At 40.5% G+C, this 23,828-nt stretch overlaps 1 protein-coding gene across 1 annotated transcript in view; it reads left to right on the top strand.

Moving 5' to 3' along the window:
* The window catches only part of DPYD (dihydropyrimidine dehydrogenase), a 1,498,502-nt gene that overhangs the window by 649,696 nt on the left and 824,978 nt on the right, over nt 1-23,828 (top strand). Inside the window, exon 9 of the mRNA XM_040359980.1 lies at nt 22,984-23,091. Within this exon, the coding sequence (XP_040215914.1) occupies nt 22,984-23,091 (108 nt within the window). The remainder of the gene's footprint in view (nt 1-22,983; nt 23,092-23,828) is intronic.

Raw genomic sequence — 23,828 nt, 5'->3', positions numbered from 1 at the left:
GGGTTAATTTATTAAAGGAAAATAAATGGTTTACTTTTCAAGGGATATGTTGCATTTTGTAATGGCACTTTCCTCAGAGCTTAGTGAATAGGTTGAAGATCTAGACTTCCATTATCAAATCACGTGCAATTTCCTTGCACATGAATGGGTATTCTTTGCAAAGGGAAAATTTACCATATTCACTAAGCTCTGAGGGAAATTTCTCTGCAAGGTGAGCAGTTTATGTGGCTTTAAAAAAAAACAATCCCATAGAGTCACAAAGTGGCATGTATAAACGAGGAAGGTGTGTAAGGGGGAAGCAAGTAGATGGAGAGAAGATTTTGAGAGGTGTAGAAAATGGAGATTGCATTGCAGGATCCATGTACAGCTTACTTACATTGTCCCAACGATCCTGCAAAGTCCCCCCGATGTGTCCTCCGCCCGGATCATCCCCCTTCATTATTCTGGGCTCCTTCCCTGCAAGTGTTGTGGCGCACGGGAGCGGAGCCCGGTGGCAAATTCAAAAAGTGAAATATACATAACACGCACAACACTGTAATCTGTAAGATTACATTACTGTATCAAGTCATTTTACCTCCCTTTTTACCTAGTTCTTTGTCCAGTCCCCTGCCTGTAGTGTTATATATAGTGGAACCTTGGATTGCGAGTAACGCAGTTAACAAGCGTTTTGCAATACGAGCACTGTATTTAAAAAAAATCCTAACTCAGTTTGCGAGAGTTACCATATTTATCGGCGTATACCGCGCACTTTTTTGCCCTGAAGTTCAGGGCAAAATCGTGTGTGCGATATACGCCGATACCCGCTTTCCACGCCGAGTTTGAATTACTGTGTCGGCATATACCGAGCGCAGTACACTCGTGTATAGTCGGGCAGGCTCGGCTCCTCTCGCAGTCACATCCTGGACGTACAGGATGCACAGGACGTGACCAAGAGAGGAGCCGAGCCTGCCCGACTATACACGAGTGTACTTCGCTTGGTATATGCCGGCGCAGTAGTTCAAACTCAGCGCGGAAAGCGGCGATCGAGCGGGGAGGACACCGCAGAAGGACGCCGGACCCGACGAGGAGGACACCACCGAAGCCGCAGACGGACGCCGGACCTGACGAGGCCGCCGATGGACGCCGCGCAAGACACCAAAACTGTAAGTACTAAAATATTTTTTTTACAGGAATGCGGGTCCACTTTAGGGGTGCGCGCTATATGCCAGAGCGCGCAATACCCCGATAAATACGGTATCTCACAAAACGAGCAGGATTCAGGCCAAAGCGCTGTGCAGTACCACGTTTGACATGAGGTGGGCGGCGCCAGAGCCGAGCGGAGCTGTTGGGAAATGCACGGAAAGGCCTAAGGACAGCTCGGATTGACCTTGTTAAATCTCAGAATGTCGAATTGAGCGATAGTGATTTGTGGGAAAATTTGTCATCAGACACTAAAAGTGACGACAGCAACAATTCTGCGATTTCTGTGTTTTTGATTTGATTACATTATTGAATACAATTTGTTATTGTTATATTATTACTTTGTGTTGGTCGATCACATAAAATACCAATAAGATATGTTTTTTTTTTGTTGTAACATGACAAAATGTCTACAATGTACAGCCATGGCCAAAAGTTTTGAGAATGACACAAATACTTATTTTCACAAAGTCTGCTGCCTCAGTTTTTGAGATGGGAAATTGCATATACTCCAGAATGTTATGAAGAGTGATCAGACGAATTGCAATTAATTCCTCTTTGCCATGAAAATTAACTTAATCCCATAAAAAAAAGCTAGCAAGCGCCAGGACCGTCTCCTAAAGGAGGATTCAGCTGCGGGATCGGAGTGCCACTTCTCTCCAAAAAAAACATCAGGGACAGATTGATCTTCTGCAGAAAATATGGTGAATGGACTGCTGAGGACTGGGCCAAAGTCATATTCTCAGATGAAGCCTCTTTCCGATTGTTTGGGGCATCAGGAAAAAGGCTTGTCCGGAGAAGAAAAGGTGAGCGCTACCATCAGTCCTGTGTCATGCAAACAGTAAAGCATCCTGAGACCATTCATGTGTGGGGTTGCTTCTCATCCAAAGGAGTGGGCTCACTCACAATTTTGCCCAAAAACACAGCCATGAATAAAGAATGGTACCAAAACACCCTCCAACAGCAACTTCTTCCAACAACCCAACAGCAGTTTGGTGAAGAACAATGCATTTTCCAGCACGATGGAGCACCGTGCCATAAGGCAAAAGTGATAACTAAGTGGCTCGGGGACCAAAACGTTGAAATTTTGGGTCCATGGCCTGGAAACCCCCCAGATCTTAATCCCATTGAGAACTTGTGGTCAATCCTCAAGAGGCGGGTGGACAAACAAAAATCCACTAATTCTGACAAACTCCAAAAAGTGATTATGAAAGAATGGGTTGCTATCAGTCAGGAATTGGCCCAGAAGTTGATTGAGAGCATGCCCAGTCGAATTGCAGAGGTCCTGAAAAAGAAGGGCCAACACTGCAAATACTGACTCTTTGCATAAATGTCATGTAATTATCAATAAAATCTTTTGAAACGTATGAAGTGTGTGTAATTATATTTCACTACATCACAGAAACAACTGAAACAAAGATCTAAAAGCAGTTTAGCAGCAAACTTTGTGAAAACTAATATTTGTGTCATTCTCAAAACTTTTGGCCACAACTGTATGTACTTTCCTTTTAAGGTGCTATTTACAAATAGTGGCATTTAGAAATATATTTTGCAGGTATGGTATTTTCACATAGTTGCATTATTCCAGCTTGAATGTAACTATGAATATGCTATACTTGTGGAACTCCATTAGAAATTGAAAATCACTGTAGCAGATGCATTTACTCCAGTGATCTCAATTATTTTCTGGGTCCCCTGCCAAGCAGCTGCTCTGCTGCATTGTAAACACATGAGGTTGACTACTGGGCAAATGTGCCATTCAAAGAGATCTTTACATTTTTTCAATTAATTCAAAACATTCTCTGATAGGAAGAGGTGGAGAGCATAATATCATTGCCCCTCCTCTCCACCTTGTCCAGTCACAGAATGCATTGAGAAAATGCAAAGTGATCTCTGAATGGCGCTCATGCTGAATGGCTGACTCCTGTGTTCAGAATGCAGTAGGGCAACTGCTCGACACTGGACCTGGATCAATGTAACTATGTAAAAATAGTCACCCAGTGATTTTTTTTTTTTTTTTTTAGCAGCCCGATGATTTATCTTAGTGCACCTATGTAATGAAAAGTTCTTTGTTTTTAAGCAACAGTTTAAACAACCACAAAATATTCTTAAAGGCCCAAAGATTTTTATTCAAATAAAAACTGGACTCCAGGCAAACAGCTAAATAAATACACAGATGAAATACATATATAGGGCCTGTTTTACCTGCCAATAAAGCACTGTGCAGAGCGAACATCCTGCAAATTTTCATGTTCCCTGAACAGGGCAAACAGCCAATATTTGACCCGAACTGATGCTCTGCCCAAACCGTTCGCCCAACTCTAAAGGCAAGTATAATTCTTTAAAAAAAAAAAAAAAACTTATCTCTTAAGAATATAAGAATCCCTTTTAGCAACACAAGAATTATAGAGGCTAATGAATCTTCCATCTTTTTTTGGAATCCAATTTTGGCCCCTAAGACAAGGACTTTGGCAGTGTGAAGATATTGTACCCTGTTTTGTAGATTGTCAAGACAAATTATTGGAGAAAGTTTCCAAATAATTTACGCCATTTTTAATTAGAATTTCAGCCAAGTATAAATACCTGAGAAAGAAAGACAGCATTTTTTTCCCTGTGGATGGTACATTTCTCCTGCTGTGTCCTAGAAGTCTTTGCAGCATTACATCTGATGATTCCTTTGTATTCCATGTGAAAACCTAAAATTATGCCTGGATCCAGACCAAATATAGTGTTTCGCTTAGCCAACAAGCAATGAGCCAAAGCAAAGATTCCAGCCATGGCAGTTTGTTACTACAGAACGACCTGACAGCAAATTTTACTGAAATGTAATTATGCCTTACACACAAACATAGTTATACTTGCTTTATCTTGCTCTGTTCCCCTTCCCAAGATGCATGTACCCATATATACTGTAACACCATTAACATGAACATATGTATTATATTACATTATAACATGGGGGAAATACATTCACTTAAATGTCAAGGACGATGGTGTCATGTGAGTCTTTATTATTTCAAAGTGGTCCATAAAAATGCAAAGCTGTAAGTGATGATATAATCCATTTGCATAGTAACATCACTAGGGACTTGGTTAAGATAAATATGGAGGTTTATGACTGAATTTTGCAGTGTTTTTCATTTCAGGCACCTCTGTATCTGCTATTAACATGTGGTTTGTTTGCACTCTTAAACTTCAACTTAACTTAACATGAAACTAATAATATGAAACATATATATACCATATGCAATAAGCATATATGCAACATGTTTAGACCTTCATCCCTAGGTTATATTGATTGTCAGAATTCATAAAGAGTGTCAGACACTTTTTATGATTTCTAACGAAGAATTTAACCAATTTAATTAATATTAACTTTGCACAAACATTTTTATATGGGAGCTTACTGATGCTTAAAACTCTTGCTCCCTTTCATTCTCTCTCGCTCTCCCTCTCTATTTCTCTCTGAGTTGGGAGCCTGCTGCTGTGTAAAAAGGCTGACTGATGACAGAAAACTAAAAGGGTTTAGTTTGTTTTGGGAAACTGGTTTAGTCACAAGCTAACATAGGTTTAGTGTGGCTCAAATTAACATATTTTGTTAGTTCTATGCAATGGACCTGCTAAACAAAGCCCCCTCAACTTCATTCAACTAACCGTTATGTTACTGCCTTGCTGAAAAAAATGCATGACAGCATTTCTCAGGATGTTCCTGGGTGTCCCTGTCCTTTAGTTTATTGCTATCAGTATCAGTTGAGATGTACAGTATATACAGTATTATATATACTTTTACTGGAGATGAGCACTGTTTGGAGGATTCCAAGGAGTGGATTAACCTTGTCGCCTGACATTTGTGTGAGTGCTTACGATCTCTACAATCTGAGATCCAATGGATCTGCTATACAACACTGATTTCATATGAAAGGGAGCACCTGGTATAGCACTGGGTTCGCTAACTAACTTGCACCTCTTAGGCCGCGTACACACGGTCAGTCCAAACTGATGAAAACGGACTGAAGTTCAGTTTCATCAGTTCACCGATGAAGCAGACTGATGGTCTGATGTGCCTACACACCATTAGTTAAAAAACTGATCGAGTCCAACGCGGTCACGTAAAACACAACGATGTGCTGAAAAAAATGAAGTTCAATGTTTCCAAGCATGTGTCGACTTGATTCTGAGAATGCCCGGGTTTGGAACCGATGCTTTTGCGTACTAACTATCGGTTTGGACCTATCGGTCAGGCGTCCATCGGTTCGATTTTAAAGCAAGTTCTCTGTTTTGGGACCGAAGGACAACAGACCGATGGGCCGTACACACGGTCGGTTTTGACCGATGAAACTGAACTTCAGTCCGTTTTCATCGGTTTGGACTGACCGTGTGTACGCGGCCTTAGAGCACTTGTTGAACTTTTATATGGTCACGCAACTTGTGTCTTTATGGTTTTTATTTATGTATGGAAACATATTGATTTAGAATCTACAGTACATTATCTGTATCAGAATTTTGTTCATATTTTGATTGCACGCTTATAATTTTTTCCATATATATTACATACTGTGTGTGTGTATGTGTGTGTATGTATATATATATATAACATTATTTTTTCCCTAAACTCTAAATAAACATAATTAAGAATTGTTTCTGTAACATGCCTTTAGCAGACAAACCTAGTGAATAGATAACAAGATTCTGCATGTACAAATTCACACTTAATTAAGATTTATTTTTACTTATGTTATGATATGTGACAATGAAAGGCTGAAGTGCATCCAAATTCATTGCTAATTGGCTTTATCTAGTATATGGAGTCACAAAATTCACACATACTCCCCCAGGGTCAGTGCATTTCTAGGTGCAAAAATTACCTTAAGATTCATTAACATATTACCTTCTTTTTATGCACTACAAATGTCAACAAAGATTATTCCAAAGTGGTGGTTGGCAATAGATAGATAGCAATCTACCCATTGATCATGGCCATGTGACAGGTAGTTTTTGACCCTGCCATGCCAGCCACCAGTTCCTGACCATGCCTGCTTCTTCGCAATCCCTCAGATAGGAGCTGTAGTAGGCATTGCAGAACCAAGGGAACGCCTAGGTTTCTTGGCTCTGAAGTGTCAAGATGACATAGCTTAGGGGGGGTAAATTGCTGGTTGGGGGAGGGTGTATTGGTTACTCCTGACCTTTGCACTGTTTGTTCCATACTATCACCATATGCACTATGGCATATATTAACAACTTCAATACCAGGCATTTTTATCCCCTTCCTACCCAGACAAATTTTTAGCTTTATAGTCATAATACAACTCTTGTAAGCTGCAAAATACTGCCCTGGCGCTTCTACCTCGTTTTTTCTCCCCTCTATATCTTACAATTTTTAGCTTTCAGTGCTGTCACACTTTAAATGACAATTGTGCGGTCATGCAACACTGTATCCAATCTAAATTGTTATCATTTTGTTCACACAAATAGAGATTTATTTTGGTGGTATTTAATCACCACTAAATAATGAATAGTGTCTTTCGCGCTACTACACAGTGAATGAATAAACAAAATCTTCCAAGATAAACAGTGTAAAAAATGCAGCAAAATCTAGCAGCGTTTACAATACACAGCAATAAGTAAATAAATAAAGTGAATTCTTGTGCATAATCTTCAAAAACACACTAATTGATCAAAAGGTGCATGAATGATAATCCAAAGTGCAATAAATGACCAACATTAAATCATATATATATATATATATATATATATATATATATATATATATATATATATATATATATATATATATATATATATATATATATATATATATATATATATATATATATATATATATATATATATATATATATATATATATATATATATATATATATATATATATATATATATATAAAATAATAAATAATAGTCCATGTGCAATGTGGCAGTAAATACTACTAAGGGAGAATAACTGAATGTCCACAAATCCCAGAGAGGAAAGATATTGTATCAAAACTTCTGTCTGGTCTCCCAGAACTCTCACCTCACTTACGAATAAAGCCAGCAATATGAGTAGCCTTAGATGTCTTTAGCATTCCACACAAACACTCCACTGGTGCCTCTCCATCCAGATAACCAAAGCCTTATCTAGTCTCCTGACTCAATACCTGTATAATGAATAAAGCCAGCAATATGAATAGCCTTAGATGTCTTTAGCATTCCACACAAACACTCCACTGGTGCCTCTCCGTCCAGATAGCCAAAGCCTTATCTAGTCTCCTCACTCAATACCTGGATTTCAGGGAGGATCTATTGAAGATCTGCATACATCCTGCTGGATATTCTCAGCACCCCATGGAGGAATGATCAGCACTCACTGAGCCAGAGATCAGCCATATGCTGCCTGATAAAAGTCGAATGTTGTAAGTCCAAACTAAACACTGTGAGCCCCAGTCTGTGTTCCTGCTATCCTCCACAGGTTTAGGCCTTTTTGCGATATATTAATGAGAAATGTAATTTGTCATTTAAGGTTTAGGGGTAAAACTGGTATGTGTAGAATGTGCAAATAGCACTTACATCAGCTGGTGAGATTTTCCGCAAATTGTAAGCGATGACAAGCATTGGTAACAAAAAAAAAGCTAGCCTTCAACGTTTACAGAGATAGTTGATATTTGCCTATCAGAGCCCATTGGGCTTTATTGTTTCTCAGGTGCCAAAGAAATGGTATTGTTTTTGACACAAGGCCAGATGTTTTCTTATACTTAAAGAAGATTGTGCTTCTCAATAGATTAGAGCTGCTCCCTTAAAGTGGTTGTACACCTTGTACAACCACTTTTCCCTAAAGGTAAGCCTATAATAAGGCTTTCCTGTAGGGACTAGAAATATCTCCTAAACCTAAACGGTTTAGGAGATATTCGCCATAGAAGCCGGCACCGACATAATCGGCACATGCACACTAAGAATATAGTGCCCGTGCTGTGACCATCGGCTCCCATGCACATGTGCGGGAGTGACGTCACACGACTCTGGGCAATAGCAGAGCCGTAGTCCACAGCCCCTGAAGGAAGAGATGTTGAAGATGGACGTGATGAGAAAAGAGGGAACATCGCTGACATCGCGGGCTTCTTCTGTAGATAAGTGGCACATAATGGGCTAGTATGCAATGCAAACAAGCCTATTATGCTTTTATTTTGCAGAGAAAAAAAAGGAAGTAAAACCCATCAGGGTTTACTTCCTCTTTAAACATTTGGATTCAGTAGTATTTGTTATTGGAGTGGATCCACCATTACTATAAAGATTGTGCCATATTTTTTTTATTAAAGCTCATTTGCAGGCAAAACATTTGTTTTCATATTAGGAGAGAAAAGCTTTAAAGCTGAGTTCCTCCCACTTTTGAGAGGTTGTCTTAAATGGAAGACCACCCTCCACCCCTCGTTTTTGGATATTACATTTTTTTTTCCTTCCTACCTTTTTATGAAGTATATAGTGTACTTCCGATCCATCCGGGCTGTGGTGCAGGATGTCATATCCTTTTGTCCGGCGAGCCCCCACGCTGTCTACTGGTACCTGTGTTTGTACCAGAAGACAAGCTGGCCATTCACAAAGCGACTCGCGCATGCACAGTAGGAAACGGGCAGTGAAGCCACAATGCTTCACTGCCAGTTTCCCTTAGTTGGAATGGCGGCGCCTGCACCCGATCCGATGGATGGATCGATCGGACTCGGGGGTGACATTGTGGGCTCCATGGACAGGTAACTGTCCTTATTAAAAATTCAGCAGCTAGTGTCTTTCAAAAAAATAAAAATTTGCAGCTGGAACACCTCTTTAATTTTTTCAATCTGTGTACTCAGTAAAAATCCTCTTTTTCATTGTTCTGTACACTAATTTTTATGAAAAGTTTTCTTGTCAGTCCCACATTTCTTGTCCCTACATGTCTGCCTGCTCTTGTGTACCAGGATGACTCATCCCATAAATACCACCTGTAGTTTTTGTTTTAGATTCGGTAGCTATGATTTAATAAAGTTAATCCTTTGTCAATCAGTGGGTGGGCATATTAAAATTGGGCTGTCTTCTGCTCACCAGAAAGCGCTGAAAATAACATAATTTGGAAGCTGTGCTGATTGGGGAAATTTTCAAAGCAAATAAATGTGATAACCATATGTATTTAATAGTTAATATATATACTTATAGTGGGGGTAGAGCAGGATCCGAGAGAGGGAGACAGTGGCACAGAGGAGGGGAGCGGAGTACACTATTATCCCCCTAGGCTCTACTGCCGTAAGTCTTCCACAGGCTCTCCTCACACATAGAGAGTACACCAAATTTACCTGATGAGAGTGGGATCCCCCATTCACCAGGAAATATATGGAGCTCAGAGTTTATTTCCCATGATATGGACTACCAGCCTGCAGTGGTAACACGTGCTATGTTTACGCTGAAGGGTAGTTGATGTAAAGAGTTCTGCAGAACTCTACTCCCAGTTGCCTAAACAGAGGGCATTTTCTGACAGATGACTAATGACGTCTTTGGCCACAAAAAACAAGGATTACTTTGTTTGGGTGAAATATGTGGCAGAATGTAACTATGGATATTACTGTTCAAAAAAAGAGGAAGGGTGGGGCGCTAGAAGACATGGAGCCCAGAGATCATCTTCAGTAGTATCTAAAACTTTGCAGAATATTACCTCAAGCATGCCTTAAATAATAATTAATATTGTTCTCCAGATACCCAGTAGGCTAAACTCAGTGGCAATCACAAAGAACTGGACTCTAGTAACTTGAAAGCTTTTTTTTAAATAGCTTGGAACATAAGTGATGAATTGAAGATATAAGGAAACTCTAAAATGTGATCACACAGCTAGTACAAAACAAAATGTAATATTCTAGAGCAGATGTAGCAAGGTTTTTGAGTTTGCTTTAATTAGACTGGTTCCAGTACTGTATATACTCCAATTGTCACTAGTTTCTTGACCCACATAACCACTAGGGATGGGCCGAACAGACCCCTGTTCGATTTGGAATGTTCAAACACTGCGAAAGTTCAGACCTGAATAATGAACAACATTAAAGTCAATGGGCCGTATTCAGAAAACAGATACGACGGTGTATCTCCTGATTCGCCGTCGTATCTCTGAGTGCGGGAGGTCGTATCTATGCGCCTGATTCAGATAATCAGTTACGCATAGATATCCCTAAGATCCGACAGGTGTAAGTGTCTTACACCATCGTATCTTAGGCTGCATTTTCTGTCTGGCCGCTAGGTGGCGCTTCCGTATGTTTACGCGAGGAATTGCAAATTAGTATTTACGCCGATTCAGAAACGAACGACCGCCCGGCGCTTTTTTTTTTACGTCGTTTGCGTTAGGCTTTTTCCGGCGTAAAGTTACCCTTGCTATATGAGGGGTATGTGCGGCGTATCCTATGTTAAGTATGGGCGTCGTTCCCCGCGTCGAATTTTGAAAATTTTACGTCGTATGCGTAAGTCGTTCGCGAATAGGGCTGGACGTCATTTACTTTCACGTTGATTCCAATACGTCCTTGCGGTGTACTTTGGCGCAATGCACACTGGGATATTTTACGGACGACGCATGCGCCGTTCAAAAAAAACTTAAAAAACGCGGGGTAAAGTCAAATTTTAATACAACACGCCCCCAACATCCACATTTGAATTACGCGGCCTTACGCCGCAACACATACGTTCCGCCGCAGTAAATAAGGGCGCAAGTTCTTTCTGAATACAGAACTTGAGCCCAAAATTACAGCGGCATAACGTATCGGAGATACGTTACGCCAGTATAAAGATACGCTCAGGTATCTGAATCCAGCCCAATGGGATCGAAATGTCAAATATCAAAAGTCCCCATTTTAAAGGTCTTAAATGGAAGTAATCGGGCATACAATGATTATAGAGGTCCGGGTCCTGCCCTGGGGGACATGTATCAATAAAAAAAATAGTTTGTGAAAAACGTCATTTTTAAATGAGCAGAGATTTTTAGATTTTTAAAGTGAAAGCCTAAAAATGTAAAATTCCTTCCAATATAGTGCCTGGGGGTCCTCTTAGACTTAAATTAGATTCTAAGCTTTGAGACAAGACCTTTTACAGCAGTGTTATAAATTAACAGCTGATAAAATAAGCCAAGCATAAAAAATAGTCTGCAATAGTGTTATGCAAGCATTATTTCAAAACCAAAATTTTGAAATTTCCAACATATGGTCATTTGAGTCCATACATAACAAGTTCGAGTCGCATCATCTTACAATATCCTGCACTGCCGATGATGTCTCTGACTTTTTGTTAAAATTGTACATCTTCTTTTCATCACTAGCATAGATCTTGCTTCGATAATGTCTTTCGAAGGATTAATCATCTAAACTGGGTTTTCATGCTGAGAGTTTGTGCTTTAGTAAATATATTTAGATGTGAAATTTGTAGGAATTTTTATTTGACGGTTCTGTCTCTTATTCTTCCATCATGGCAGAGTTAATTTACCTTCCTGCTGTGCTGTGCTGTACAGCACAATTCATTATGTAAGATGTTTAGTTATTTTTTCTCCCTTCCGTATATGCATGCAAAATAGTGTTTTAATTACCACTTTTAATATCCCATGTTTTTTACCTCCTCTTTTCCTTTTTGTACAATCTAGACCGACTGTAACTGCTTATTACTGACGGTTAGAAATACTCCCTGATCAGCAGAGCAGGTGTTTTTGTTCAGTTGAATTTTTTTGCCAGCTTTTTTGTCACTTTTCCACATTTGTATTTATTATATTCATATATATATTTAAAAGACTACTAACCTTCAAATACTTGAATGCTTCCCGTAAACATTTGTTACCAACTACAATGTTTTGTATAAATCTCACTTTTAATTTCTAGCTAAATGCATCAAGAATACTAGAGTGAATAGATAGGAATATGTAAGTAAGGGTCCTATACACACTTGCATAAAAGAGTGTATGCCCAAAGTAAATTCCTATGCACTTTTCTGATGTCAAGGGCAAAATAGTGCATTTGGTTGAATGGACAAGTATATACTAGCACATAGCAGTAAAGCATTTGTTTCATGTTATAAAATGGAAAGATGAATATTGTCTTTATCATCTGCCTGTGTAGCTGTGACAATCTCGAGCCTTGATTTGTCCTTCTAGCATCCACAATCTTACTAAAGGGGTGAATGCAACTTTTTTTGAGAATACGGCACTTGCCTGTAAAAGTTGCGGAGGCGTAACGTAAATAGGATACGTTACGCCCGCACAAAGTTATGCGATTCTACGTGAATCTAGCCCCCAATGATTTTTTATTTTTTTTGGAAGAGAGGAGATTGCTTTCCTAATCTCTTCCACAGTAAAGGGAGCATCCAGAATATCTAACATATGTTTTTCTACCGAGGAAAGATTCAAGGAAATCGGAAACTTTGAGATTCCTTCATCTATAGGTTGAGGAGTAGTTTGGTCATCCCAGGTAATAAAGGGTTTTATAGTATTCCATAAATGGCTTAACAATATCTTTAGGGTGGTATATCTTTAGGTTTGAGTAAGGCTAAATCAAATAGGACATGTTCACTGTCGGATCTTCATCTGTTTAGCAAGGAGTTTCTGGCTTTATTGCCCTGCTAGTAGTAAGTGGCGTTTATGAAAATAGTATATAGAATTGCATTCTAAGTTAATTTCCACACTTTTGAGGTTCTGAAGTTATAGTTAAAATGAAATATTCTCTTATGCTGGGACTCTAAAGCCTCGTACACACGATCAGTCCATCCGATGAGAATGGTCTGATGGACCGTTGTCATAGGTTAACCGATAAAGCTGACTGATGGTCCGTCGTGCCTACACACCATCGGTTAAAAAAACGATCGTGTCAGAACGCAGTGACTTAAAACACAACGACGTGCTGAAAAAAACGAAGTTCAATGCTTCCAAGCATGCATCGACTTGATTCTGAGCATGCGTGGATAACGATCATTTTTTAAAGCAAGTTGGCTTTTTTTTAACCTATGGGGCCCTCACGCGATCGGTTTGGACCGATGAAAACGGTCCATCAGACCGTTGTCCTCTGGTTAACCTATCGTGTGTACGAGGCCTAAAGTTTTGATCTTAGACAGGATAGACATAATAGACTGCATTCCCTGCTTTTTTTCCCTGTCTGCCAGTTGAATTAGCAGGCCTCTGCAGTATGCTTAGTGCACACACCACACATTAAACACATAAGATCCAGGGGATAAGTTCAAGTGAAAGAATTTCTTGATGTGATTTGACATTCTCTCTTGATACACCTTGCTAGTGAACAAATACAGTGGGAAACAAGTGTAAAGGAATTGGCACTTGCTGTGCTCATAGAAATATAAAATGTTAAATCCCCAAAAAAATAGGATGACTAACCCCAAAACTCAATGTGAATCAGTGACATAATATGCAAACATAAAGTCCGTTGTGACAAATCCCAATACCAAAACAAAATGCTTCTATATGTGGATATCTTCCAGTTCTTTCACCACAGGTGCTCAATGGAAAGATGGCAACTCACCAGAGGTGTTTGACCCCTTTTTACAGGATGATTAAAATGCACAGATTTTTTCCGCTGTTATCATCACTGCACTTTAAATGTTCCCTCATGATAGAACTAGGATGTAGGAAAATGACTCCACAGGAGACGCATAAAGTCTTCAAAGTGTATTAAATTTATAAAAAAAGATATAAAAGCAATAGTAAAGGTTGCACTCAGCTGAATCCCAGCACTAGGTGTATACAGCAAGTGCAGATATGGCTTTTTCCTCCGGCGATAGCGTTAGATTCACGCCTCACTCTTGGTAATTAGGCCAGATGGGTATCTCATGGGACACGGAAGTGATGAATCTCCCAGCTCCGACATACATGTATGTAGAAGTAAACTGGAAATGGTGGTACGTCACTTTCTAAAGATGCTAAGCATGGCGAAAACGTACGTCAGAGTCCCTTAATCAAACTGTGACCATCTCAGCTGCTGTTAATGCCCCCCCCATGCTTTTTTTTACCTTATTGCCTGTTACCCCAGAGTATAGCCATTTATAATTTTACAGATTTGGTTTTCATTGATTTCAATGAGGTTCAGGTTCAGCGCTGAATTTTTTTTGAAGTCTGCCAAACCCTGCTTGAACTGAATCCAGTGCAGATCATCTTATCTCAATGAACTGGGAGACAGTTCTGCCACTAGGGATGACCTGAAGTGTCTGGTATAGGATTTGGAGGACCTCTCACTATTGTTTTGTGTAGGATCCTGCTTACTTTTCATACCAGACCTGAAGGGTCTGGTATGAATTAAGGGGCAACCCCATTCCATCTCTTTATATGTGGGGGTCCTCCATTAACGATTCCATCTCCATTTATATGTGGGGGTCCTCCATATGAGACCTTCATCTAGTATAAGGAGCTGATATAGATGAATGGAATTCATGTCTGCTTTGTTTACAAGCAAAATTAATTACCGTATTTTCCGGCGTATAAGACAACCTTTTACACTTAAAAATATGCCTCAAAAATCATGGTTCGTCTTATATGCCGGTGTTCCGCCAATCACAGGCGCCCTCTTGTCCGAGGACGTCCGTAATAGGCAGAACACTGAACACAGGCTCTGCTGGGAATCTGAGTGTTGCGCCCATCACTGAACAAGACGAGGAGGAGGGAGGCTTTTGAACAATGGACGCCTGCAGTCTGACTGACAGGGATAAGGTATGGAGATCGTCAAAGTGAGGCATGCAATGGCACAGTGAGGTGGGGCATGCAATGGCACAGGTGAGGTGAGGCATGCAATGGCACAGTGAGGTGAGGCATGTAATGGCACAGTGAGATTTGAAAAAAGCTGAATAAAGCCTGTTCTTGTCAGCGGTTGTTCTGGCTGCCCCTCAGCTTCCAGACAGACTAGTCGGAATGGGGTCGTCTTATACAGCGAGTATATCCCAAAACTAACCTTTTAGCTGGAAAATTAGGGGGTCATCTTATACGCCCAGTCACCTTATATGCCTGCAAATATGGTAGCCAGGAGCTGTAATTTTCCTAGCAATTAAAACTCACTTTTTCTTTAAAAATGACAGTTTTGCTGTATTAGGTTGTATACATAGAACAGATGCACCACTTCACAGACAGGTCATTGCATCCTCTAGGTATGTTATTTAATGGAGTTTTATAATTATAATCTTTCACTGTAAGCATTGCTGAAACCACTGCTCCCAGCCAAATTAAATTAAAAATGTTTTGCTTTGGTTGCTGTTCCCTATGGCAGTGCTCAGCCCCCATGCCATTTGTTTAACAATCCTTTGCCCTTTAGCCTGGAAAATGGGCAGAACTGTGTTTTTTTTATTTAATTTTTTTAACATTCGGCTCAAATTTTTTCAATGACATATTGATATGGCCTATAGATACTAAGCCCAGTGATTGCACTGTGATTGGACACAGCAGATCACAGATAAAAAATACAGAGCCAATGGCTCTGTACCACTTGATCAGTGCAACCAATCACAGCATCCCAGAATGTAAACACAGGCTGCACCTAGCAGCTTTATGTCACATACTGGCTGGTGGTCAGGAAGCACAGGTTTGCTTTCACACATTGCTTTCACACATTGAAGGGTACGTCAGAGATATATAAAAAATCTCCTGACCATCAGCCCGCACCAGTGCAATCTAGTAACAGTGCAAACAATAAAAAAAATCCACCCCTCAAATGTCATTTACCCCTATATTAGTTGTCCCACCCAGTGTCTGATCTGACTTGTATATTCACCCCTGTACATGTGTACATTAAATCTGCATGTGAAGTTCAGAACACTACCTCCTGTAGCTCTTATAAAGTGACGTTTTGTGTTTACAAATGGAGGCCGGGAGCTATCAATGAAAGTAGCAGTGGGGCAGGATTGTTTTGGCATCAGGTCGACATCATGGTGCACTGCTCATCAGGATTGACATGGATCTACATCGCTATACAATGTGAGTGGTAGAGGAACTGATTTACATTGGGGGATTTTTTTTTATTATTTTTAAAAAAGGGACTTTTTCAGTAGTGTGAGTATACAGTATTTATTTACAATTTCCTTTTTTTGTGTGAATGAGTAACAAGTTATGCTAGGTAACCCTTACATATTCATGTGGAGGGGTGAATATCTGAGAGGGCTACCAAACTTTCAGTACCCCCACAGCCCCCTATGTCCTTTTTGGGGAACTGAATGTGGACATGAGGTTCTATTCTGCATACATATGGGCACAAGGTGCCTTGCAAGGTTGCTGTGAGGCTTATTCTTCAGCTCTTGCAAGGGGCCCTCCTAGTGTTTTTATGGTCTGTGGCCTGATATGGAGCAGAAGGAGGGTTGCACTTCCCCTCCTTTTCTGGCCATGAGTTTTAGGGGGCCATCTCTTTAAAGGTGTTTTTTTACATGGTTTCTTTTACAAATTAAACCAGACCCTTTATAAAAGGTAAGGTATGCAGCCTGGGTGCATCCCCCCCCAGATCCTACCACTCCACATAAGAATTGCAAGGAGGAGGTGATCAAGTCTCCCTCCTTGACATGAAAATGTAAATTGAAGCATCATGCTAAAAGCTCCAAATACAATTGTTCTCCGATTAAAAAAAAGTAAAGGGGACAATCCAAACAATAGTCAATGTTTTTTGTTGGGTCCAAGATGTCCCATTTATTCGGTATTGATTGAAAAAACAAGTCTCTTGTGACCCAAAAGTGACGTGGGGTCTGAAAAGGAGCCCTTTTTACAAATAAGGTTCCCCCAGATAGTTTCCCTCTCTCCCACTCACAGGGTCAGTTTTAATAGAAATATAGAGATTCATCCTGGACTTTTCTTGTGCATGGCATGCTGTTTCCCACTTTGTGTTTTATTTATAGCTCAAAATTGTAATTTTCACGGAAACATCGGACATTACATTTTTGCATTTGACTGCTAGAAATAGTAGGGTTATAATAAAACATTGCTTGGCAAAAATAATAAATTAAAATGGAAATTCAAATTGTGAAACATATATTTATTATGTGTTTAATGATTAGATTAAAAACAAATAGAGACCTTGAATAATGTAGCAAGTTTATATTACTTTATTTCTCAGATTTCTTTTCTCTGAAGAAACTGGTTTTCTCCTTTTTTTTCTTTTTTATTATTCCCCCTCCCCCTCCCTTATTTGATGCTGATTTTCTCATTTATCTACCACTGAGGTATAGATCAATACTGTTCAGTTGCAAACCTGTGTTTATAAAAGGTTTACAAAGCCACATGTCCTATTTTAATGCCTACTTCTGCTTGTTGAATAAAGAAGTAGACTGTAGAGGTAGCAATGCAGTCAATGTGGATTTTGTATTGATTCAGTGAGGTGCAAGGTGCAGCTATAGAGCTAACTTGTGTTCTCAAAAAAATAGGGCAGCTCGTTAAAATCATTGTGTTAAAGATTCTGCTATTATTTTCTTTAAATGTATAATTAATTCACTGTAAAGGAGTGTGCTGTACATTTCCTCCTGTTTTTTAACCCTTACAAAGATATTGTTTCACACTCATTTGAATATCAAACTACCATAAATTCTGGATCCCAGAGCTGCTGCCCCCCCCCACCCAAAAAAAAAAGTAGGGTTAAGTTTTATAGGGTATTAATAAAACCTCAAATTGTGAAGTTGATGTTTAACTCATTTAAATTGTTGGGGCTTAATCTTGAAAATAATTTCTGCCCGTTTTCAGGGTAAATATGTAAGGTATTTTCAAATTCGGGAAATAGGAAGCTGTGAACTGCCATGGGGGACATTTACCAAAATAAATGTTTGTCTTTAAAAAAAAGACTGGAATACACTATTAGCCAGATTCAGGTAGATGTGCCTAACTTTAGGCGGGCGTAGCGCATCTCATATACGCTACGCTGCCGTAAGTTAGAGAGGCAAGTACAGTATTCACAAAGAACTTGCGTCCTAAGTTACGGCAGCGTAGTGTAAATGGGCCGGCGTAAGCGCACGTAATTCAAAGTAGGCTGTAGTGGGCTTGTTGTATAGTAATGAATCTTGACCCCACGTAAATGACGCGCCCAACGAACGGCGCATGCGCCGTCCGTGGACGTATACCAGTGCGCATGCTCAAAATCACGTCGCAAATAGTCAGTGCTTTCGACGTGAACGTAACCTACGCCCAGTCCCATTCTGGATCGGCTTACGCAAACAACGTAAACGACGTGAAATTGACAGCTGTTCCGACGTCCATACTTAACATTGGCTGCGCCATCTTTTTGGTGGTTTATCTTTATGCCTGCAAAACGCCTTATGTAAACAGCGTAGCTTACTGCGACGGGGGTACGTACGTTCGTGAATAGGCGTATCTTGCTCATTTACATATTCTCGGCGTAAATCGACGTACACGCCCCTAGCGGCCAGCGTAAATATGTAGCTAAGATACGACGGCGTAGGAGACTTACGCCGGTTGTATCTTAGCAACAGAGAAGCGTATCTCAATTTGAGCATACGCTTAAAGATATGGCGGCGCGGATTCGGACTTACGACGGCGTATCTACTGATATGCCGTCGTAAGTCTTTGTGAATCTGCCTATATATGTTCAAAAGTATTGGGACACCTGCCTTTACATGCACATGAATTTTAATGTTAGCCCACCCTTTTCAGCTATAACAGCTTAAACTCTTCTGGGAAGGCTGTCCACGAGGTTTATGAGTGTGTCTATAGGAATTTTTTACCATTCTTCCAGAAGTGCATTTGTAAGCTCAGGCATAGATGTTGGAGAGAAGGCCTGGCTTGCAGTCTCCGCTCTAATTTATCCCAAAGTTATTTTATTGGGTTGAGGTCAGGACTCTGTGCAGGCTACTAAAGTTCCTCCACCCCAAACTCACTCATCCATCCAATAGACACACTCCTTGTGGACCGCCGTCCCATGAAGAGAATCACTCACACCACTTCAACCTATACATCTGGGGACTTCTGAGGAGTATACTGGACCTTCAGTCCATGATTACAGCTCTTTCAGGAGCTAGTAGCATCAATCCATCTAGGACACATTGAGATGGATATATTGTACAAAGGGCCTTTCCTAGCAAATGGTCCCCTGTGTGGTGTGATATAGTGCTGCTGCACTAAATCAGAGTGCTGCAGCTCCCTGAGCTTTCATGTAGAATGTGCAGAGATAGTGGCTGACATCACAGGACCAAATTTGGCCATAACCATAGATGGTCTATGGTCTACACCCACATTTGGTCAATGATGTCCACCACTATCTCCACCATTTCTTTGCATGACATCACTGGTTGCTAAGGCCACTGTGGGTCCTGACACCCAATAATTTATTAACAACGATATATAAGTCGAACAACCCCCCCCCCCGTTCGGTTCGCACCAGAACCTGCGAACAGACCAAAAGTTTGTGTGAACTTTAGAACACTTCTAAAGTCTATGGGTCTCAAACATTTGAAATCTAAAGTGCTAATTTTAAAGGCTAATATGCAAGTTATTGTTATAAAAAGTGTTTGGGAACCTGGGTCCTGCCCCAGGGGACATGTATCAATGAAAAAAAAGTTTTAAAAACTGCAGTTTTTTTGGTTTTCGGGAGCAGTTATTTTATTAATGCTTAAAGTGAAAAAACAAAAGTGAAATATTCCTTTAAATTTTGTACCTGGGGGGGGGGGGGGTGTATAGTATGCCTGTGAAGTAGCACTTGTTTCCCGTGCTTAGAACTGTCCCTGCACAAAGTGTCATTTCTGAAGGAAAAAAAGTAATTTAACCACTTGACCACTGGGCACATAAACCCCCTTAATAACCAGACCAATTTTCAGCTTTCGGTGCTCTCACAATTTGAATGACAATTACTTATTAGAGTTTTCTTTTGGTGGTATTTAATCACCGTTGGGTTTTTTATTTTTTGCGCTTAAAGAGAAAAAAGACTGAAAATTCTGTAAAAAAAATGAATTGTCTTTGTTTCTGTTATAAAATTTAGCAAATTTAGTATTTTTTCTTCATTCTTTTGCATAAATGTGAAAGATGAAGTTACGCCGAGTAAATAGATACCCAACATGTCACCCTTCAAAATTGCACACGCTTGTGGAATGGCGCCAAAGTTTGCTACTTAAAAATCCCCATAGGCGACGTTGCAGGGTATTGTGGGGTATTGCAGAGTAATGTAGGGTATTGCAGAGTAGTGTGGGGTATTGCAGATATTGTTGGGTATTGCAGAGTATTGCACAGCATGTTTATGGAGTATTGCACAGTATGGGGCAGGGATGGCTGAGCAGGGATGGATGGCTGGCTGGATCTGTGACTGCATGTGTCACAGATCCAGCCCACAGCACCCACTCTCCCCCCCTCTCCTCTCACACTGTACCGTTCGGTACAGAGAGGGGAGGGAGGAACCGGCGTCATCACATGACGCCGGTTTGTTTACAAGTGATCGCTCCGTCATTGGACGGAGCGATCATGTGGTAAACCGCCGCTATCAACGAAGATTTACTGTGATCCGTGATGCGCCGGGTACGGAGGACCCGGCGGTCACGGACATTCCCGTGTGCACGCCCCGGAGGGCGCGTGGGAGCGTGATTCTGGGAGGACGCCCATGGACATCCTCCCAGAGTTAAGCAACCGCCTTGTAGACGTATATCGTCTATAGGGCGGTTGTTAACTGGTTAAAATCACTCCCGGCTATAATGAATTGTTGGCTCCCGGCAATTCAGAGAAAAGTCATTCATAAACAAAAAGCGTGGGGGTCCCCCCAAATTTAATTACCAGGTCTGGTATGGATATTAAGGGGAACCTCGCATCAAATAAAAAAAAAATGACGTTGGGCTACCCCCAAATATCCATTCCAGACACTTCAGGTCTGGTGTGGATTTTAAGAAGAACTCCACCCCAAATAAAAAAAAATGGCGTGGAGACCCCTTATCTGAGCATGCAACATGGCAGGCCGCAGGAAAAGAGGGGGGACAAGAGAGCGGCTCCCCTCCTGAACCATACCAGGCCACATGCCCTCAACATGGGGAACATGTCCCCATGTTGATGGGGACAAGGGCCTCATCCCCACAGCCCTTGCCCGGGGGTTGTGGGGGTCTGCAGGCCAGAAGCTTATCAGAATCTGGAAGACCCCTTTAACAAAGGGGACCCCCAGATCCCCCCCCCATGTGAATTGGTAATCCACTCTCGGTCTCCGCTCCAATGCTGTCGGTATCCTGCGACGGGTGATCTCCTCTCATTTCACTAAGGAAGTGAAAGGAATTGTAAAAAAAAACACACACATACACACTGGAGAAAGTCTTTTATTAAAAAATAAATAAAAATCCAGCGGTGGTAATCCACTCTCGGTCTCTGCTCCAACGCTGTCGGTATCCTGCGACGGGTGATCTCCTATCGGCCGGGGTACAGCGATGAGAAGATCTCTTCATCCAGGTTCGGGATCCAGCGCATGCATCGCCTGTCTCCACCGGAGACAGCCCGGCGAATAACGCGGTTTCAGCTAGTGACAGCTCTTATGTAGGTGAGGGCGGGGCCACCCGTCACGTGCCCCCATACCCCTCTGATGCAAGGGAGAGCCCAGCTTCCCTGTAACTTTCATGTTAAACAAAGGCAAGACACAATACAGCACATGCACTGTTGATACAGGGACCTTTCGGATTCAACTTTCTTCTTAGTAAACCATACCCTACAACTTTGGTAGAGACATTATGCTCTCTCTGCATTCTGATTATCTTCATTGGAAGGCTTCCATTTGATCCTACTCATAGAACATCTAGAGATAGCAACACTGTGGTCAATTCTTCCTAAATAGGCAGTCAGTATCCCTAGTTTCTTTATGGAAAACATATCAAAGGTTTGCTTTAGAAGCATGAAGATCTAGATATGTACAACTAAGTAACTTTTTTTTCACAGTGCAAACTTTGCAAACCATGGGTTCCCTGACTCCTCTTTGAATCCCTATTTGTGGGTAGTCCATACACAAGGGCCTCCTGTCTCTCTCATACAAGCTAGTTGTAGAGGCACAGCCCAAGGAAGGCCTTTAGAATTTACAGACCTTTACAGACCCCCTGCAAGATCAAATAATTTGTTTCATACCCAGGACACAGAGTCTACCACAGCAGTGCTCAGTCATTCAGAGAAAGGGGTGTATTTTTATCAATGAATATGAAGCTTCCTCTGATTGGCTTAGTCAGAGGTTGTAACATCATCAGTCTGCCTCTGATAGAATACATTGCTTTCTCTAAATGGCTGAGCACTACTGTGATAGACTCTACTGTGTTCCTGGTATTGGACTAGAAGTCTTGGTTCAAACCCACAACACAGTGTGGTATGCTGTATGTAGCCATAGCTACATACAGTTTATACTGCACATCCAGCGGCATCACATGTTAGTGACATGTAAAGTATGTCAAAAGAGAGAGTTCAGCTTTAAGAGGAGCGGGAACAACAAAATTAGCTCATGAAGAAGCTAGTGGGAATGTCAGGCAACAGTGATTATATTTAACTACAATCTGCACTGTTAACATACTTTTTTGCCATGTTGGACTGTTTACCACTAGGTACAGAACATGAAGTGATGCATTTAGAGTCTTTACAGTCAGCACAGTTTTGCTTGACAGTATTTAACGTGTATGCTTTACTAGGCACATGCAAATTGTGATTAAAAACATTTATAAAGCTTCTAGGGAGCCTAAAGGATGTGTATATTCAGATAACTAATAGCTGGAAAGGAAGTTGTGTATTTTGTGAAAACAACATAAAAAAAAAACTGAAATACTGGCATTCTGAAGCTATGTTCTGATTGTTTTTCCTTGAAAGGCAGCAGACTAAACATCTTTAACTTATGTTTTTTTTTTTTCTCTCAGGACTGCCAGAACCTAAAGTTGATGACATCTTCAAAGGTCTTACAACTGAGCATGGCTTCTTTACATCAAAAAACTTCCTACCATTGGTCGCTAAAGCAAGCAAACAAGGTGAGCACATGCATGTATATTGTCATTAGATGTAAGAGATAAACGACAAAGAAAAGTAAAGCTATCCATAGACCGTAAAGTGTGGTAAAGTGAATTGAAACTGGTAAGGCATTTGTCCACATTGGACAACTGGGCCAGTAACACGGTGGGAGCAACAGATGCAGACAACACAAAGAAGGAATGAACCACCTTACTGCACAGAGATTTTCCTAAAGATAGGGTCCACAAGGAGAGACACCAACTGCTGCATGGCTGTATTGTTGCCCTCCAAAAAACTAGAAGTGGTGTGATTGTTGCAAGTAATGGATATCAAAATCACTGCTTACTATTATTTGACCATTTATGGTAAGCTTTAACCTTGTTTCTTCATTTTGTCATAGCTGAATCTCGTTTGCTTTATCTCAGATCCTTAAGTTCAAATTACCTGTTTAAAGTGTCAATACACCTGCATTTTTTTGTCATGAGCTCTAGAAAATATTTTTCCACATTTCTGTCCTCAGCATTTGTTTTTACATATATATATATATATATATATATATATATATATATATATATATATATATATATATATATATATATATATATATATATATATATTAGTACAGTACCTAAGAAAATCCATTGTTGTGGTTAGTTCTCTGTGTAACCTTGTTGAAAAGGGGTAACACTTTACAGGCTGATCCACGATCTTCTGCATTGCCTCCCTCTCTGTACAAGCTCCAGTTTGGACCAGGAAG

The sequence above is a fragment of the Rana temporaria genome, chromosome 7 (genome assembly GCF_905171775.1).
Source record: "Rana temporaria chromosome 7, aRanTem1.1, whole genome shotgun sequence".
Lineage (NCBI taxonomy): Eukaryota > Metazoa > Chordata > Amphibia > Anura > Ranidae > Rana > Rana temporaria.
Note: the sequence above shows the minus strand (reverse complement) of the source record. Positions and strands in the feature narration are given on the sequence as shown.